A 21,356-nucleotide genomic window follows, 5' to 3' on the forward strand; every position below is an offset into this window, starting at 1 on the left:
AAAATCATCTGTATTTCACTTCATCAGTGGACTGCAAATTATCCCCCAACTCTCTGCCCCATCTGATTCCTGAGCTGGGTTTGGCCGCAGACTGGTTTTCCTCATTAAAAAACAGAGTAAAACAATGCATTAGCTCAGTTAGTTCTGGACTTCTGCCAAAAGTTCAATGTACCCAACCCTCTCAGATATCTTAAATTTATTAACTTGATTTAGACTCAAAGGAAATATTTCCCCCTTAAGCAGGTAACAAGCTGCATGTGGATTTCTTAATGGAACAGTCATTGTCGTCTTTGCATTGCAAAAGCCTCAGGTCTCTAAGAAAAATTTCACATCAAATGAACTTGTAAGAATGTCCGTTAATGTTTGTCAACCCTTGGGGGAGGAGGGATGAGATGGCACTCCCAGACTAGCTTCCTTCTGCCGTGTTTGAATAATAGATGACTCTATATTTGGAAAATTTTATGTGTGTAGTAAAAAATAAGAAAGGATTAATATGCAATAAGGATGTAATTTTTTTCATTTACTTTATTAGCCTGGATTTTTGTGCATTTTCCTCTCTCTGTAATGGTGATATACTTGTGCATACATAATTGGTTTTCATCCTCATATATGGAAAACTCTTACTGTCATGCTATGAGCAAAAGTCCCACTAGCTCCACATTCCAGACAATGGGAATTTTCTGTTTTCTGTGAATTACAGATTCTACTCCCACCCCATCTGGCTCCAGAGCCAGCTTTTGGCAGAAGACTGCTTTTTCTTTTTAAAAATACTAATAAGCCATAAAGAATGAAGAATTTACTGATGCATAACAGTGGAGTAGGAGAAGGACATGCTTGTATAGCTTTTTAAACTTGACAATTCTCAGTTGATCCAAATGCAGGGGAAAGGGCATTAAGCAAATATTTCGAAAAGGTCAGTCATCGAGACATCATTAATGTTGTTCCAGTGTTGGTGGCCCCTTATCAGTTGCTTTGAGTACTTACTCTTGGAAAAAACAAAGCCTCAGCTTTTTGAGACCATAGGAGATTAGATTAAATTTATTTGAAGAGCTGACCAAATCTGACAGAGGTTTTGGGTATAGGTACACATAATACATGAAATATGTCAATGTACAATGTTATCAACACCCAAATATTTTATATTAGATATATACATGAAAAAGCATGACTAGCTTTTGTTTGCACATATGTCTGTTTGATTTGCCAAACGTTTGATATACGAATATTTATTCTAGCACATTAAATTAACAATCACTTTAAAACAGCCTTTAGATTATTTCCCTGCTTCTTCAGTCTGTAAATCCATCATCTTATTAAATGCCTAGAAGCCAGCAGTAAAAGAGTCAGAACTAACCAGAATCAATTGAAAAATGATGTAGCATCCAATATAAATAGTTTATGGTGATGGGCTAATCTTGTTGCATTTTAACCTCTTGGAAATGGGTTTGGGAAGACATCTTTTTCTATGAAAAATGTTACTACTCTTGCTGTATATGGCATATAGTATATAGCTTATTTTTAAAACTTAGGATCACATTTGTCTTGGTGGGTGCTTCAGTATGTCTGGTAATATTGGCAAATATATTTAAGAGGTTTAGTTCGAAACAACTTTGTCATTCCAAACATTCTCTTTTTGTCATGACACTTTTTTGCATTTGATCTTAGAGCTCTTAGCTTTGAGCCTCTAAGTGTGTCATGTGAGCTGTCATAGCAGACCAGAAGCCTAAGTTACCACATCATCAACGGGGCATCTTCAGAATGACTCCAATTTTCTATGAATCTGGGAACATTGAAAACAGGCAGGTAGTCATTTTGCTTAACTTTGTTCCTAAAATTTTACTTCTCCAATTAGCTTATAACTATGAATGTTTATCTGCCCTGCTTCTTTCTTTATTTCTGCTTTCCTCAGGTTCTATTTTACTTTCTTTGTTTTTGACTTAAAAAGTGTTTTGCTGAGGAGGCAACAAACCCAGAAGACTAAAGACAAAAGGAAAACTAAAGACAAGAAGAAAAACTAAAACACAAAAATTTTAATCCTTCCTTTTATAGCTTTAGAATTGCACTTGCCAGGAGTGCATGTTCACACTAGTCTCAAACCTGTGCTAAAGATCTATGGAAAGAAGCCAGACAGTAAAAAAAATGCCAAAGGAAAATGAAACTGTTCATCAATTAGTTAAATGTGAAATCTGAAGGGTTAAGGTAATTTGATGAAGACTAAGACTTGGCTAAATGGCAAACGTATTTGGAGTAGTTTCCTTTATATTCTATTATACAAAATCAAGAAAATATTTGTTTAGAGATTGTCAAGAACTTACACATTTAAGTGCTAGTAAATTGATTTATTGTAAAAATATCTTGATGGAAACCTGTTGAATGTGTATGGACAAAGTATCAAAACAGCTTAGCATGAACATCATGATTTTTTAGAAACCGCAATGATTGGGAACTCATGGTTTGAAGAAGTCATGATTTTTAAATGGAAATTTTTAACAGCTAGTAGACAATGATTTGTAAGATTCTAAGACAGGAATAGTTTGCAGAACATTAAGGTGAGCTTGGAAGATAGCAGTTCTGACACATATAGGTCTTGTAATTCTCCTAACATACTGGTTTCCCATATTGAAACAAACTTTTGAGTTGATAAGACAGAGTTTGATTGGAAAAGATTGCACAAAAAAACTTTTATTTCTTTGGGAAAACAAAGCAAAACAAAACAAAACAGTGCCCCATGTTAAATTACTTGAGGCCACACTGAGGAAGATTTTAAATTAAGGTGTTTACTCATCTACTATTCTCAAAATCCCAGGGCTCCTCAAAAATGCTCTTGAGTTAACCTGAGAGTAAGTTTGTGATCTAACAGGGAAGCCAGGGCAGTGATGAGTAATTCTCAAGGATGGCTCACTTGTATTTTCAGTAGTTTTGTTGAGAAGTTTTGTAACCTAGATAGGTAAATGCCCCAGGCCAGCCTATAAATTTAGTTGATTTATCTGATAATTTGAGGAAGAAGTGTTCCATAGCTAGTAGATCAAGGTGTGAATGACACATTTAAGGCTTAATGGATCTTATCGTCATCTCCCTCAGTGAACTAGATAAGTTAGTGAGTCTACAATATCAAGGACAGCCTGGACCAGTGCCTGGTCTTGGCAAAGAGTCCATTCACTAACAAAGCATTCTTTGTGGAAGCTCTGTCCCATGTGTGATCACAAAAATTACAACTCCCTCCAAACAGAAACTGTACTACAGAATCAGTAAAGTATGGCCTTTGCACATGCTCTTAGCCATGAAGACATCATAGAGGCCAGTGTGGTTGAGATATTTGAGTCCCACTGAAACTACCCATTAGATGAAGAGCTAAAGCAACTGGAACAAGAAAATCTGCAAGAATGATAGAATTTCATTATTACCACTTCTGTTGGGTTGTAAAATAATTATGTTTTAGGTTTTATGAGTCTATTGAATTATCCCAGTTTTGAATATAGCTTTAGATTTTTCAGGAGAAAAAAATAAGTGTTATGTTCAGATATAGGTAATCGTAGAAGGAAAATAAAAGACTTTTTTAGGGCAGAAATTTTTGAAGTCATGTGGTACTTGGTCCTCTATATCTGCAGATGCAGAACTCAAGGAAGCAGAGGGTCAACTAAATGACCTGAGCATCTAAGGATTTTTGGTATTTGTAGGGGTTCTGGAGCCAGTTCCCCAAGGATACTGAGGGATGACTATATTGTCATTCCCTTCCCTGCACCTAATTACTAGAAAAAGAAAGTTTCTCTCTTACAATATCATCACTTTATAATAAATCACACCATATTAAATCTATACAGAGTTTAGCATACTTTGTGAAATAGTTAATATTTCATTTTAATGTAATGTTATGGTATATTTTTTAATACATTTTTACATTCTTGAGTATATTTGCTATCTTGGAACAGCTTAAAGAGTTGTAGGACTTAGAAAAAACTTTTTATAAAAGAGCTTAATGTAGTCTACTCTCAAAAAGTGGTTGTTAATTCCGAGACTTTATTAGAAGGTTCTAAACTGGCATATAATTTCCCAATAGGTTAAACTTTGTAAGAGAATTGTGAAGATAAAATAACATGGTCTGTATATATAAAAGTCTTTTTTTTTTTTGTCTTTTTGCCATATTCTTGGGCCACTCCTGCAGCTTATGGAGGTTCCCAGGCTAGGGGTCGAATTGGAGCTGTAGCCGCTGGCCTACACCAGAGCCACAGCAACACGGGATCCAAGCAGCACCTGCAACCTACACCACAGCTCACAGCAATGTCGGATCCTTGACCCACTGAGCAAGGCCAGGGATCGAACCCGCAACTTCATGGTTCCTAGTCAGATTCATTAACCACTGAGCCATGACGGGAACTCCTGTAAAAGTCTTTAAGAAGGCATAGTGCATTATAAAAATGTGAAAGTTATAACTTACATTATCTTCAAAAGCACTGCTTTGCTTAGAATTCACAAGAGGTGAAAAGGAATAGAACAATTTGGAATTGATGTTGGTCAGAAGGAGGTAGATCCCGGAGTTACAGAAGGGATTGAAAGGCAAACATTTGGCAATAAAATCGTTGTCAAGTCTCTTTGATGTTTCATTGAACTGCTCTCAAAATATTGCATTGTTTTCATAACATCTCTTTCACCCATGGTTTATCCACAGATTGGATTGGATCAGTGAAGGTAGGAGCAAGCCTCATCCTTTTCTGTTGTAGGCACTGATAGCTTTAACCTATAGATTTAGCCATTCCTGCCCTGAGCCCTCCTTTAATTTTCATTATATCACTTGAACAAACTATGAAAATAGATTGCTGGGCCCCATCCCCAGAATTTCTGATCTGGAAAGTCTGAGCAGGTCACAAGAGTTTCACTTTTTTTGCCAGGTACTTCTCAGAAGTTCTCTAGTGACACTAGGTGCTGCTGATCCAGGAACCACACTTTGAAAACCATTGCTCTGGGTCGGAAAATGTAGGAATGTGACTTTAGGAAGATGAGATTTGAATTTTGACTAATGGGAGTTTGACTAATAGGAATTGCCCCAATTAACTAGATGAGGAGAACCCTTTCACAATATACCTATAACAAGTGATAATCACTTTAAATATCTTAAATATCTTTTTCTATTATTTTTATTTATTTTTTAATTGTATTTGATTTACATTGTTCTGTCAGTTTCTGCTGTACAGCAAAGTGACTCAGTTATACACATATATATACATTATTTTTCTCATATTATCTTCCATCATGTTCCATCACAAGTGATGGATATAATTACCTGTGCTGTACAGCAGGACCTCATTGCTTATCTACTCCAAATGCAATAGTTTGCATCTATTAACCCCAGACTCTCAGTCTATTCCACTCTTTACCCCTCCCCCTTGGCAACCACGTCTGTTCTTTTTGTCCATAAGTTTGTTTCTGTTTTGTAGATGGGTTCATTTGTGCTATATATTAGATTCTACCTAGTCATGATATCACATGATATTTGTCCTTCTCTTTCTGACTTACTTCCCTTGGTATGAGAATCTCTTGTTCCATCCGTGTTGCAGCAAATGGCATTATTTGTTCTTTTTATGGCTGAGTAGTATTCCATTGTGTATATATACCACATTCTCTTAATCCATTCATCTGTCGATGGATATTTGGGTTATTTCCATGTCTTGGTTATTGTGAATAGTGCTGCAATGAACGTAGTGATGCGTGTATCTTTTTCAATGAAAGTTTTGTCTGGATATATGCCCAGGAGTGGAATTGATGGATCATATGGTAGTTCTATATTTAGTTTTCTGAGGTGCCTCCATACTGTTTTCCATTGTGGTTGTACCAATTTACATTCCCACCAACAGTGTAAGAGGGTTCTGTTTTCTTGACACCCTCTCCAGTATTTGTTATTTGTAGACTTATTAATGATAGCCATTCTGACTGGTATAAGGTGGTACCTCATTATAGTTTTGAAATTTCTTAAAATTTTATGTCAGCTATATCTCGGTGAAGCTGACATTTGAAAAGAAATATTTAAAAGTCAATGGAGACTTTTTTCAAATGCAGACCATGTGATGAAAATCTGCCCGCAAAAGATAATTTTATGATATTGCTAATAAGACTGTATATTTACACTGACAAATGGAATAATGCTTCTCTGGTACTTACAATTAAATAATTACAAAGGTAGCAAAACTGAATCAAATAGGAAATAAAAATACCCTGTAGTATATATTTTTATTTCTTGAAACAAAGACCCTATAGGTAGATATTAAGCATGTCCTCCCACATCAGTATTATAATGGCACTGCTCATTTTTTGGTTAAGAATGAGATTTATAACCACCCAACTGAAGAAAATTAAAATTCTGATTCCCAGCCAGCACAGGGCACATTTGTATGTACGTAGCTAATGTTAATGACTTTACATGTTTGCAAGCCGCTTAATTTGGTACTTCAATTTTCCGTATCCACTTATTCCTTTCTATTCATGTTAGTTTTTCACGCAAGATTAAGCTGAATTATTCAGATTTACAATATGTACAAGTTTTTTTCTGTAAAAATATATTTGCGGGTAAGCAGAAATAATTCCATACCTTACGGAGAAGAAGAAAGTAGTGAGTCTGGGTAATTGTAGTTGTGTTCCCACTGGGAAAAGTCTTGGTTGTCTTTATACTATTATTTCTCCTTTCCCTCATTTTATTTATTCCATCATTGTTATTTCATTGGCATTTAAGTGGAGTGTGGGAAGAAAAACTTGGGGCTACTTTGAAGTGTACCCCAAGAAGGTCTTAGGAAACAGAGGGATGGTAAGATGAAGAATTCAGGATAGAACTTCTGGAATTAGGAGGCAGTAGCTTTTGTAATTAAGAAGTTACAGGTCAAACTTCTGGGTCCAGAGTCTTGACCTTCTGCTTCAATTGAATTTACCTTCCACGAAAGGAGAGAAATAGGTAGTTATGTCTCTTTCATGTGAAGAATAAAGAAAAAAGAATATGGATATTTTCAAAGTGTTTTTAGCCACAGTGAACATTCATTTTTTATATTTGTGTGAACACTGAAAATAATGTTAAGGATAGCATAAAACCTTAAAGTGAAGGACATTTCTGCATTCGCTTGAATATTACTTGCCATGTTTTCCTGTTAACAGTGATAAGAGAGCATATTACAGACACTGTATAAAGACACTTTTGTGGAACTGATCCATTCTGGGCCACCAATAACACTGACTCCGAAGACTGGCTTCTATAGTGTCATCCTCAGTATTGTCAGAGAATCACGTGCCCTATTCAGGTGCCCTGACTATGCCTTGAACTATTCATGCAGCTCTAACAGTAGGCATTCATCCATCAGAAGTTACAGCTACCTCCTTGGCATCCTAATTTTCTTACCTATGTATCAAGGGTGCTCAAGCCTCACTTTCTAGTTGGTACCTGAGTTTTGCTTCTTGGACTACATTCCTATTCTTTCTTAGCAAACCTAGTGCTCACATCTGGCTTCTGTTCTGACTGTCCATTATTTCTGATTTCAGAGCTCAGCCCTATCCTAAAAATCTGTTAACATCTAACCATATCCTAAAAAGTGAGGAATTTGTAGTATTTTCACTGGAATGTTTTGTGGTTGGGGGATTAATAAAAGGCCTATTTCCACCTTCCAGGAGAGGCTGCAGAAAGTAAACTATCCAGGTGACCCTTGAACAATGCAAGTTCGAACTATGCAACTCCATTTATACATGGATATTTTTCAATGATAAATACTACCATCCTACACAGTCCATGGTTGGTTGAATCTTTGGATACAGATGAACCACAGAGATAACAGCAAATACTGATAGTGATAGCCAACTCTAAATTATACAGGAATAAAATCCTGCATTGTTCAAGGGTCAACTGCATTCACCATCGAAAAGAAAGGGGGATAAACTGTCATCAGCATGCATAGGTGTTTGCTCCTCAGAGAGGTTCGCAGATATGCTCACCACGTTTTCTGAGAAATGGACACACTTCATGAAAATGCATTACATCAACTGTCCAAGAAGATTTCACAACTGGTAAAATAATGGTCTAGGTTCCATAGTTCTGAAATACTAAGGCAGTTTGGGATTATATCTACCCAAAAGTAAAGGTGGGCAGTATTTAGTGTCTCTTTTCTTAAGTCACATTACTGGCCATTTTTTGTACAACTCCTCTAACCACTGCCGGTCTATGTTCAAATAGAACATTTATGAAAGGAAGTGTTACTTCTTTCTCTAACTTAAATTTATTTCCCTCTTATGGACATCAGTTGCTAATCTGACATACACTAAATGACATACAGGTTGCTTAAAACAGAGCCTAGCATGCAGTATAAGTGTCCAGCATCAATAATTATCGTTACTTTTTATCCAAATACCAGAAAAAAAAAAACTTTGGAGTTTACACTGTGGTGCATCAAGATCAGCAGCATCTCTGGAGCAGTGGGATGCAGGTTCAATCCCTAGCCTGGCACTGTGGGTTAGGAATCCAGTGTTGCTGCAAAACTGTGGCTTGGATCTGATCCCTGGTCTGGCAACTCCATGTGCTATGGGGCAACCAAAAAAGAAAAAATAGCAGAAAAACATGTGTTATAGTTCTGTAAAGCAGATAGGGAACAGGTGCCCCAAATTACTCACCACCACCATTATTTAAGAGGTGGGGAAAATAAGGATGCCTGAACAAATTAGAAATTTAATAAACATCATTTAGTAGAAGAAAACTAAAATATGGTCTTTTATATTTTATATTTCAGAATTTTTTTTCTGCCTTTTAGGGCTGCACCAGAAGCATATGGAAGTTCCCTGGCTAAGGGTTGAATCAGAGCTACAGCTGCCAGCCTACACCACAGCCACAGCAATGCAGAATCCAAGCTACATCTGCAACCTACACCACAGCTCATGGCAATGCTGTATCCCCAACCCATTGAGTGAGGCCAGGGATTGAACCCGCGTCCTCAAGGATACTAGTCAGATTCATTTCTGCTGCGCCACAACGGAAACTCCCATATTTCAGTAATTTGCCCAGTAATTCACATAGCATTTTTTTTTTTAAATTAAGGAAATCTACTGTAGGCCTCATGAGAAAAATAAATTGGAATCAGAAGTCCATTGCTTGGATGGCAATATCCCTGGAATCACAAATTCAGAATTGTATTTTGATGGGCACTGATGTTTGTATATTCAAAAATAGTGTAGTTTTTGTTTATTCTTGCTGTTTAGAGATAGTGTGCTATGGCTGAAAGAACTTGGAGCTAAATATGAACCTTCTGGCTCTCCACTCCCTAGATGTTTAATTTGAAGAGGTTACCCTTTCTCTTTGTAAAATGGTGGTAAAATTCCTGATTCCATAGGTCTGTTGTGAGAATTGAGATCACGTGTAAGAGTTCAGTACACTCCCTGCAGCTGACAGACGCTCAACTGATGCTCCCTGCTTTTCTTCCTATCTCTTTGCTTAAAATCTTAGAGAATTTCTCACAAACCTGGTTTGTGAGCAATTCTGTGACAGAAACTAGAACATTCTTTTTAGTACGAGGTACTACTGCTTGGAATTCAGAAATAGCTGTCCTGAGATAATGTGTTCCTTCCAAGAAGAAGTCAAGTCAAGGTGAGGACTCAGAACGTTCATATTCTAAGGCCCATTTTCAGATCTGTAAATTAGACATTTTTTTTCTGTTTCCATGAAGAGTAGAAGTATACTCAGGCTGGTCATATGGAGTGAAAATATGCCTGGTTGATAAATGAACTTAATCAATCATGAATTTGTGAGGGCGAGGTAGGTGGGAGAAAGAAGAAATAGGATTGATGGCTTTGGTCAACACAGTTTTACACAGTCATTGTGTTGGCCTTGCTGAGGTATATAGCCTTGGTCCCTCCTTGTCATTTTGTAAATAGACTATTCTAGGACATATCATTAAAACTGTTATTTAATATTTGTACCTCAAGCTTAGCCTCCATGTTGCAAAAACAGTTCCCTCATCTTTTCATGAGGGTTCTTACTAGTTAAACATGCAGCAGATAATGTATTACACTATGGCCACATCTAGGCTGCCCACCTCCTGTTTTTGCATGGTGTGATAGCTAAGGAGGGTTTTAATATTTTCAAATGTAAAATGTGAAAAAGACTTGTAGCCTTTACGTAAGAACAGTTACTCAAATAATGGAGGACATTTCCACGTGCCCGCAAAGCCTAAAACATTTACTGTATGGCCCTTTACAGAAAAGATTTACTAGCCACTGCTTGATATTTACATCTGACACATTCGTCAGTGACTGAGAGAGATCAAGGAAGCTTATGGCTTCCATATATTTGATCATATTTTGTTTTAAACGTCTGCCAGTAGTGCAGATTTTGATGATCCTATATTTTAGATTTAGCAAATACTTTAGTAGTCTTCTAGCACATGGATTAACAGAGATTCTTATAAGGCCCAATGCTTAAAACAGATCACAGCAGAGCTGTTTCAGTTGGAGGGATCCAGAGCACTTGTACTGCCTATTACTCAGCACTCCTAGTCCTCCCTGGGACATTCTGTGGGGCCTCAAATGTAGTAGCTTTCAAATGGAATTTTTACCATTTAAAGCTATCATGTTGCAAGCTGACACCTACAGATGTAGCATGGGCTATGGTGGAAGGGTGTAAGCCCTCACTAGTATGGCTCCCCTTTAGGAAGAAGCTGCCAGAAAACAGGTAAGACTTAGTTCTGCTTCTGAGCCCATGGCTGGCAGAGACGTGAGAGGAAGCAGTCACAGTTTCTCTCTACTTAGGTCTGTTTTTTTTCTAAAAAGAGAGGAGTCTTGATCCCTTTAATAGTCAAGATATGTTTTCTAAAATTCAGGCCTCTTATAGATACATAAATTAATGTCCAAGAGAAAAGCAAAATGTTGAAATATTGAACTTTAGGAATCCATGCAGTCACATTCCAACAGGAGAGATGCTTACTTCCTCAAAATACACTTTCTACCAGCAACAAAGGTGCTTGAAATTCATATAACTGAAGACTAAACCCTCCATTCCACAGGTAGAGAAAAGCCTTTAAATTCCTCAAGAAAGGTTGTTTTTGGGCATAAATTCAGGATTACATGTAAATGATTTATTAGAGTCTATCTGAGAAGTGAACTAGGAGGAAACTGAATATCTGAAGGCAAAATGGCAAGAGCATATACTTCATGAGCAAAGTGTGAAAAAAAGGAAAGAGGGTTCTCTGGAGTCACAGCCAAACCAACTTCCTCACCTGTGCAATTCCCCCAGGGCTGGTGTTAATTGCAGACTTAGGTTCCCCACTAAAGCTCAGTTCCCCAAAAGGGCTGTTGTAACTCCACTGTACAGAGTGAGATTTCCTGAGAGAATTTAGAGTTGGTAAATCAGCCCTTGAGTTGGCTACAAAAATATTGCATTAAAAATTGGATTGATGGTCTCTGCTAAAAATCTGTTTCCAAAAATCCTTCCCTGAAATGTTTTTGAAGTCACATGAATTTAGAGTGGTTGGGGTTGTCTGGGTCATATCTGAAATGGAGGAAACAGCTTTTGTCGTCAGCATGGTACAGGTAGGAGATAGCTAAGGGGTGAATAATGAGGATTTGGATAGCCCAGTATTTTTTACTAAAACTTCAGGGTTTGTGACCAAGTTAGACTTTATTTCCAGAAAAAAAGATGAGGAACATTCCTTTAAGAGCTTCCAGAAATGGTTGTGCATTCCTACCCCACCTTTCTCCTTTTTCCCGCTTGCCTTCTCTGCTCAGAATGAGATAACGGAACACACAGAGGCAATACTGGATTTCTCATGGGGTAATCTGAATATTTTGCATATTCAAATTATTTTACTGACTTTCTGTGTAACTAACTCTGCCAGTGAAGAAGTAGGTAGTTTGAGGTGAAGGAAAGAAAGGTAAGGTATGAGATTTGAGGTTAGATATGTCATGCATTGTCTGGAAAGACCCCAGAGGGCTGCATGAAATGTTGGTCCCACAGAATTTGAGAGAGCTGCCAGATGATGCCATTCTTCTTGTAACAAAATGTCTTTGTTCTGAAATGCAGATGTTTCAGGAGCTTTTCTTAATGAGAAGTTAATTACACCTGGTATTTCAGAATGTTTGATGGTAACCTTTGGCATTTACATGGGTGACATCGGCCTTTATCTTCTACTTGTATTGCTGTGTGTTCCAGAAAGGCATGTAAGCATGTATCCTCTTCCAAACACTAGTAACTTCTTTCCTGGCTATAAATCCAGCTGCATAATATGGAAATGTAATTGGGCAGCCTACATAGATGTTAGGAGTTCATGTGGGAATATCTATTTGTAAGAGAACCTGAATATGCATGTAACTATCCAGACATCAATAAATTCTCATTTTACCTTATTTATTTCTGTTCCCCAGTGAACAGCAGTGCTTTTAAGCTCAAAGTTAATAGGCATGTTCTTCAGAGATGTACCCTCTCTTACCTTAATAGAACATTTCCCTAACACTTTTGTTTATCGGTTGCCAGGTGGCTCTCCCATCAGGTGACATGAGTGTGTTTTCTTTGTCTTGATGCACAGGTGACAGTTACCATAGTTTGCCATCAATTAGCTTGGGGTAGCATGTCAAGGATGTACGGGTGGTGTCATTTTAGTCTGACAGCCACCCAATCCAGTTGAGAAGGGATTGTTTCATTATCCTCTTATCAGGGCCACTGGATAATGATACTCTACACTGCAAAGTGAAAGGAAAAAAAAAAAAAAGACAGGCAGAAAGAATAGATTTTTAGGGATTGGCAATATTAAAATTATTCATGCCTCAAGGAGAAGGGAAGGATTAGAGAGCTGACTGGGCAAACCCTTGAAAAGCTTCTTTTTCTTAAAACAGATGGAATATAGAATGATACCCTTCCTGATGGAGAGAGAGGGAAAGGGGGGAAGTGCCCAAACATTAGGAGGAAAAAAAAAAAGAAAACTAGGCAAGAATTAGCTGCCTGAAAAGCAAATGCAGCCTTCCAAGTGACCAGGCCAGGGCCTTTTCCTTGCTAGAGAACTCTCTCTGGTTTGTGAATTTAGGTCATGAGAGCATTTTCTACTGAACAGCCGCACAATTAAATTGTTCCATGGTGAAATGCAAAGAACTGCTGAAGGTTTGGGGACCCAAATTTTCATTATTGAGGACCCCAAACTCCAGTCACCCCCCATGTTAGTCACTTTCTTCAGAATGACTGAAGAGAAGTTTTTTTTGAATTCTGAAAATTAACCATGGCTGGATCTTTAAGCTCTTGTAGAAACAAACACAAAGAAGTGCCGAAAATGTAAAAATACTTCAAGATAAACTAAGCTTCAAGAGGGACAATTGTGTTGACATTTTAGTAACAGCCCATTTTCACTCCTTAACGAAGTGCAGTCATGCATGAAAATGACTTGTTATCTTTTAAACTGAAACGCATTATGGGTTGTAACTCAAAGGTGTGTATTACTCATGTAAAATAAAGTACAACATTTTAACCCTGTGAGGACTTTTTGCAGGCCGTGAACACCTTACAGCAACTGCATTAGAAAAATTGTTCAAAAATGCTTATTGTTAGAGTATGATGTATATAATCTTTTACATTTTAAAATTACTCTAGTTCATGGTTAATGTTTATATGCATCTTCAAGTAAGATGTCATTCTTTATTGAAGATTTGCTAATATGGAGCAGCATGTACCTTTGTCTTCCCCATCCTCTTAATTACAGGAATAATTACAATAATATAGATAGCCAAAGAATAGCAGCAATGCTTTAACTATGGTCCAGACACTGTGCTAAATGTTTTCTATATATTGTGTAATCTTCTTCACTACCCTTATTTAGGAGGGAGAAACTGAGCTTAGGTTAAGTGATTTGCCCTAGACACATTACTAGTAAAGTTCAGATTCAAACCCAGGTCCATCTGACTTCCAGTGCATACTCTTTGTTCCTTTAGTAACCACCCTGACACTGTCTCTGGAGTGCCCAATTACTGGTGAAGCCAAAGGAGCTAAAACTTTCATTGCCTTTCAGCTGTTTCCTAAATTCCAACAATTTCTCCAGTGTGGGGGGCATGGGGAGGAAAGACAGAGACAAGATTGAGCTCACCATTTGAATAGGGCCTCTGATTTATTTTTAATATCTCTTAGAAAACTGACTTAGCCTGGTTTCATTGATGAGCTTACCCCTCTGTACTCAGACCCTAGAAATAATCCCCAGAGATGAATGGTGAGCCCATACCTCTTCCCAAGTACCAGCCTTCAAGCATTAATGTTATTTCTCAGGGTCCCAGCCTTACTTTGGCATTGATTATAAATGAATTCACAGTCTATGGATAAGACTGGTCTCCCTTTTCCTGTGACAACAGGCCCTCTATAAAGTGCAGTGCCATGGCTTTTCAGGTAATCATAAATGACACCAAAAGCAAATATGTTGTAACTGCCTGGTGGCAACAGATCTGCACAGCAGATCTCTTCTTTCTGCATTATTGACAGAGGCAGTGGCCTTTCAGCCCACAACATCAACCTCATGCGCTTATGGTAACAGGTGCATATATCTGACTGCTCATGAGTAACCCCTCCCTGCCTTCCTTCTTTCCCACCAGTGAATCAACATGCTCTTGACAAGCATCTGAAATCTTTATTTTGGAAAAAGCACATTTCCTACCAGCTGTTTGTTTTCCAACCAAATAATTCAGTTAATTTCTTGCCTGAGTTAATTTTTAGAGCTGGAAACTTTCTCTCAACCACATTGAGATCACTTTAGTGCTTTTAAGGTGGGTACAAAGAGAAAAGAAAGGAATATATTTTTTTGACTATAACCAGTATTTTGATGGTTTAAACTACTTGTGTGCATTATGTACGATAGGGGAAGAGTGCCTAGTGACTCTGAGCAGCCTTTACAAATGGAGTGTACAGGGGTATATGCACTCTTATGCGTTTTGCAACTGCCCTGCATTTGAGAGGCAATAGAGTGTGGTTATTAGGGGTATGTGATCAGAAATCAGGTTTCCAGGGTTTGAATTCCAGGTCCACTACTTACCAGTCACATGACCTAAGTCAGGTAACCTAATCAGGAACCTGATTAGACCTCTATTTCCTCATCAGTGAACTGGGGAAAAATTTTCAAAGTAATAAATAAATGTTAACTATTGAATCTAGGGCAAGGCAAGCAAGATAAAATACAGCAGCGATATGGTCCATTACATACTGCTCAAATGTTGTCCCTAGACCAAGCCTCAGCATTGCCTGGGACTTTGGGAATTTGATAGAAGTTCAGAATCTCAGCACTTCCTGCCTCTAAGACCTAATGAATCAGAATCAATATTTTACCCTGGTGATTTGTTTGCAAGTTAAAGCTTGAGAAGCAGGATTCTAGCTGCCCATACAGTTTTGAATAGGAATATGCCCTCCAGTTGACTATTTTAAATATACCTCAGCCTTGTAAGAGGAGGGCTTATTTCTTGTCCTCTAAAATGATAAAAACAGAGTTACCAAACAAGCCTATGGTAGCCTTCCCTGGCTTGGTGTGGAGGCGGGTGCGGCCCAAAACAAGTATATTTCATTTCAGGAAGCTACTAACTTGTTGCCTCCCTCCAGTAGCACAGGGAATACCACGTGACAACTGAGGTATCCCTAAGGGTGCCCTTTTCATACCCATTAGAAATATAGATTAATTATTTTCATTTGGATAGAGAGAGAGATGCCTGTTAACCCAAATTAATCTGAGCAAGTTAAAGGCTCAAGCCTAAAATGCTCTGATCCCAATAGCTGGTGAGATGGCATCTTGGGAACCCCACAGATCAACAGATGCTGCTTTGTCAAACTTAAAAAGCCCAACTCAGTTACCTCCACCTACTTCTGTTAGGAGTCAGGGTGAGGGAATGCAGTAAGCCAAGCCCTAGGTGAAGGAAAGTCTAAAGCAGCAGGAAGGCCAGCTCCTAGTCCTCTGCTGAAAGCGTAGCTCACAAATGCAGCTCAAGACCATGCTTTTATTTCCTTGGGGAGCCATCATCCTTTAATTCCAAAAGCAATAAGAATTTCCAGTATGTTCCTCTGCCGTGCCTAATCAGTTGTTCCAGCTGCCAGTCATCAGCTCAATCTAGAGGCTCGCCTAAAAGCCTTTTTCCAGCCTTGAAAGCAACACTGACCCCAAGGTGACACTAGACAATGAAGGCCGCCTCCATGGGGAGCCTGTGTGTGCTGGTTGGCTTGATCACAACAGTTTTGTTAATACTATCCTGGATTCTGGAGGGATTGGTTCTCTTCCTTATGCTTTGATTGCTAGGCTCATTGTATGCCCTCAGTGGCATTTGGAAAATCATTTTCAGTGTATATGGAAGGAAGTTTTGTGAATGACCTTACAGTTGCACTTTAACATGGAAGTTGTCTTCTTGAGGTTGAAAAAAATATTTGGCAAAGTTGAAGCATTTATCTGTAAGTATGTGTTATGGTGGGCTTAGTTATTTGACTTCCATCTATACTTCAACCTACAGCCTATACTTCTTAGGTATTTGACAAGCACCTGCCTGGTACAGACTAGGGGCTGGAAAGTTGTGTTTGAATGAATGAATAAAAGAATATTATTAGAATATAATAAGGTGGAATTTGAATGCATGACTTTGATAGACGGAAATTCCTAGAAGTCATTGTCAATAGGAGGTATTTCCTGTGCCATAGCGGCAATTTCTAAGAAATGTGGATCTTTGGTAGAGGTCAAGGGCAATCCTACTGAAGCCACAGCTACGTGACTACAGAGTTTTGTCCATTTTATATGAAGAATATGTGAGATGGGGGTTCAATGAACATTGGAAAGCCATGCTCTTCTGTTACTTTCTCTAAATCCCTGGTCATTATTGGCCCCAGGCAACATCCACAAACAGTGGTCTTGCCCTGAACTCTGTATGCAAAGGACTCTGTTTAGACACTGAATTATAAGGCTCTACTAGGTTATTTCACGAGAAAAAATTTGTCTTAACACTTCTCATCCCATATGTTAGAAAGTAGAGGCAAGTTATAGGCTTTATTTTTGCCGACAGGTGATTTCTTATACCCTACTTTTTCCTTTATATTGAATCATAAAGCCCTTCCTTTCTTATCCTCGTGGGATCCCTAGTCAAAAGCTCTCTGCCTGTTCCAGTGCCATTCACAGGCTATAGAAGTGGAAGGAAGGGCTGTAGATGTGTGTTTGACTGTTGATCAGTCAACACTTGACCTCAGCACAGCTGTGTACCGTACACTTCTTATGCCCCTCCCCCCATCACCTTCACCACCTACATGTGTCCATTGCTGTGGCAACCGGGGGCACCAGGCGTAATTTGGCAGCACCTCCCCGCACCTGTACCATGTATCTCTGGCTTTCTGCTCTTAGACTTCTGTGATACCTTGGTGTTGGTCCATCTGTGAGAACCTTTAGCCACTGTGGTACATGGGCCTCCTTGAAAGCTTGAGAGAGATAATATCCTTGACTGGTGGGAATAGGAGTTGGCTTAAATGTTCATTTCTGTCCTGTCCTACTCATGGAGCCCAAGCCAAGCTGGGCTCCAATGACATTTAGATTGTGTTCATCTTTGTTTACTATAAAAACTTTAATGATGCATTATAAACAGTGAGCACCCCTGTCTATCCCAAGGCCTGACTCAATGTGTGCCACACGGTAGGGACTCCATAAATATTTGTGGAATAATTGGCTGCTGTGAGAGGAGTGTGAAGAACACAAGTAAATATGCACACAGAGCAAAAATATTAAAAATAAGTACAGAAAGTAGAGGACATTATAGGCAAAAGCACAGTAACATGAATGTCATGACATATTTGTGATGTGGTCATTTCTCTGATTTGGCCAGAGCTTAGGGCACAATTTGAGGCCGCAAATATGATAGAGTGTTAAAGCATTGAACATTGATGCTCTATACTAGTAAGTCTTGATGTTTTAGTATAATGATACATAGAGGTCTATCTCCCTCATTAAACTGCAACCTCCTCAAGGACAGAGACCCACATGTAGTAGAATGGCTAGCATGTAGTAACCACCACGTAAATATTGAATTCAAAAGATGATGGTTGGAAGATGGACAGATGGATGGATGGATAATAGATGATAGATGGTTTGTCCTGGCCATTAAGTGGGCTGAAGGAGAGGACCTTATATAAGCTTAACTTTCAGTGTGTGGCAGGCTGCACACAATGCCAAATTTACTAGCCTATTTCATTGCAGATAATGCAAAAACATAGTTAATATAACTAATGTAGACCTTTGGGAAGCAGTATATTTTCTATTGTACCATAAAGTAGAGCATGGAGTGTGCACACCAAGTTTCCCTATTGCTCATGGGTTGCAAACAGCAAGGCAGCACTTTCCCGTGATAAACACACACACACAAAGGTACCTCCGGGGATAATAGTGCTGGGTGCACTCAGCAACTACAACAAAATAAATAGGAGAGCTCAGTTTTCTACTTTAAGGCGGGAAAAAAAATTAGCTGTATTTCCACAGTGTCTCTGTGACCTCCTATTATTCCATTAGTTTTTGGAATAGTATGTAAAACACCAAGCTGCATGCTGACAAACACCGTAATGAAACTATTGCCACAGTCAATCCAAAGAGCCTTCTCCTGTGGGTAAAATTATTATTTGGAATACAAGCAGAATGTGGTTGCCTGAGTGAGCTGAGCATAAATGAGGGTAGTGATTCATAAGGTGACTCGAGCAAGTTTGCAAATGTGCAACTTTTCTGGAGGCTGACATACAACAGAAGCTCTGCATTGCCCTTTTGAGCTGGTAAGCATTTTCTAGTCTCGCCACCTCTTTAGGACTTGGAAGTGTGGTGCAGGATGCAGGCTTTTGAGGACAGGAGTTAACCTGGCACAATGCTGACTTCCCAAAAATAAACCCTTCAAATCAGATCACACTCCTGTCAGTAGTTTTTTTGAGCGGGAAGATGATAATTCTTCTTCTTCACATATTCCTTTAAGTACTTGAACTCTTGTTCCATTGGATTAAGCTTTTGGGGGCTGGGTCATCTGGGGTATTAATTATATCCTGGAGAGGTTGGAGAAAAGTAGTACTGGTCTAAAAATACAGCTCCCTGAACTTTTAAACCCTCAAATCTCTTTGATTATGTGGCTTCTTTTTCTTAATCCTGAATCTTATTTTTTAAATTTTTTAAAAATCCATTTATTCTTTGATATCAGTAGAGTAAGTTCAAAAAGAGCAAAGGTGGGTATAAAGCTCAGCATAGCTTTGTATAGAGAAGGAAGTTAGAGTCAGCATAATGATGCTGCTATGATTGCAGCATAATGAGATGTCTGCTGAGTGGGTCCAGACACAGAGAGAACCTCTCTGATAGCGATAGACCCTGAAATTGACAAGCCCCAGTTTCTTCTGTGACATGGTACCAATTAGCTGATCTAAATGGACATGTATTTAAGTTTGAGGTCATGTACAGTTCTCAAAGACTAGGCTACCCCCAAGAACGAGGCTGTAACTCACTCTCTGTGTCGTAATAGACAACAGTAGGAAAAGATCGCAGAGTGGTTTGAGGCCCCCTTTCCATATTTTGTGGTGTCGAGAGAGGGCTCATTTTTGATGAAGACCAAGTACGACTCTCCATCACACCAATGAAGAAATGCCCAGGGTCGGTTAGACTCTGAAGTTAAAAGAATGTGGGATCCTGCAGTGGTATTAGGATCAGGGGAAACTCTATTCTTGTTACATTGATTTAGCAGTGACAGAGGGAGACCAGGCATGACCCAAGTGCCTCACTGCAGCACTGAGAAGAGGGAGAAGGCCTGTGTTGTGTCCTTCTGGGTCCGCAAACCGAATATTCTATTACCTGACCCTCATCTCCTGTGACTAAAAAGTGTTATTACAGAGACCTTCGCCAAGGTGCAGACATTACCAGATTGACTAATTATGCAGTGTCCAGACAGGGAACTTGCCAGGCAGGGCAGCTCTTATGAGACTAAGCATGAACAGCAGCCTGGAGCGAGCTGAACATGAACTCCTTAGGCAGCAGTAAAGGCACATTAGCCAGGGAGCCTGTTCCATCATGAAAACAAAAGCTGTGTATATCCAATAAGGGGAGAACTGTTCCCTTAAAACCACCAAGAGAAAAACAAACAAGCCCCTAAAATATGCTTGCTGTCAGCCTTCGGTATTTTAAAAATGTGCACTTCATTTGGGGCGCAGTCTGATGCTTGTTCTCCCTTGATTTCAGCTTCCATTTTCTCCAGCAATCATTCAAGCCGAAGTGGAACAGCTGCTGGGGCCGTGCCACCCCCACATCCTGTCAGTCACCCTTCTCCGGGACATAATGTACAAGGGAGCCCTCACAACCCCTCCTCCCAGTTACCTCCACTCACAGCTGTGGACGCGGGAGCTGAGAGGTAAGGCCATCTGTCTCTCTCTTCTAATAGGTGTCGCCGCCAAACCTTCCTCCACCAAAAAGAGCTTTGACAGTTGCTGAATTTTATTAATAATCCATTGGTGGGTTGAATTACCCAAAGGTGACATTTTAAAAGTACATATACAAAGCACATGAATCAAATATCTCATTATCTGTTTCATTTTCTATGGGGAAAAAAATGAAGATATTGGCAGTAGCCAACTGAAGTATCCGATGTTGGGAAAACACATCAGAATTTACCCATCTTACCTCAGTTTGTCTCAGGGACTCAATTTTAAGGTAATTTCCCTAAAGGATGAAATGCTTTCCAGATGTAAGATGGTGCCTTCAGCACATAGATCAGTAGTGTTATCTTGAGAGTGTAGCATAAAATGGCACAGGATTTTATATGCACTGCCAAAAAGGGGCTGGTCCTTGAATACTTTACTTCAATACCACTCTCATAGAGGTTCTGGTAGGAAATTTTTAAATCTTGACACTTTGGTCCTTGCCTTTGGACTTCCCAGCTCTCCAGTGATGTGGACAGCATGCCACTCTTCTTGTTCCCCTCTCCAGTTGTCATCTGGCTTGAAATGACCTACGTGGGTGTCACTCCCAGACATCCATAGGGAGAAAAGCTCTACACAATCCTGGATTAGTAGGCATTTGGTGGACAAAATAATGGGTTGAGTAGAAAACAGGAATAAAAGTTTTGAATCTTTGATTCTACCATTAATCTGGTTTCAATCATGTTAAATTAGTGTATGAGTTTTTTGAGTCCAATTCTACTGTATTTTTAAAATGTATGCCTACCCTTTATTTATTGATAGATCTGTTCATTTAGTAAGTATCTGTTGAATACCTGCTGTTTGTCAGGCATTGTGCTCAGGATGCAAAGATGATTAAAGTCTGGCCCTACCCTTACAGAATTTAGTGGTGAGGACAGACATACAAAGTATAGTAATGCTGGTTGCATAAATGATATAACGAAGATGACACAGTAGC

At 38.9% G+C, this 21,356-nt stretch overlaps 1 protein-coding gene across 3 annotated transcripts in view; it reads left to right on the forward strand.

Annotated features, from left to right (window-relative positions):
* Positions 1–21,356, forward strand: part of GLIS3 (GLIS family zinc finger 3) — a 486,532-nt gene that overhangs the window by 418,168 nt on the left and 47,008 nt on the right. For all 3 annotated transcript variants that reach the window (XM_047767694.1, XM_047767695.1, XM_047767696.1), the window contains one exon: positions 20,184–20,352. In XM_047767694.1, coding sequence (XP_047623650.1) covers positions 20,184–20,352 — 169 coding nt within the window. The remainder of the gene's footprint in view (positions 1–20,183; positions 20,353–21,356) is intronic.

This window comes from Phacochoerus africanus, chromosome 2, assembly GCF_016906955.1.
Source record: "Phacochoerus africanus isolate WHEZ1 chromosome 2, ROS_Pafr_v1, whole genome shotgun sequence".
In the NCBI taxonomy this organism is placed as follows: Eukaryota; Metazoa; Chordata; class Mammalia; order Artiodactyla; family Suidae; genus Phacochoerus; species Phacochoerus africanus.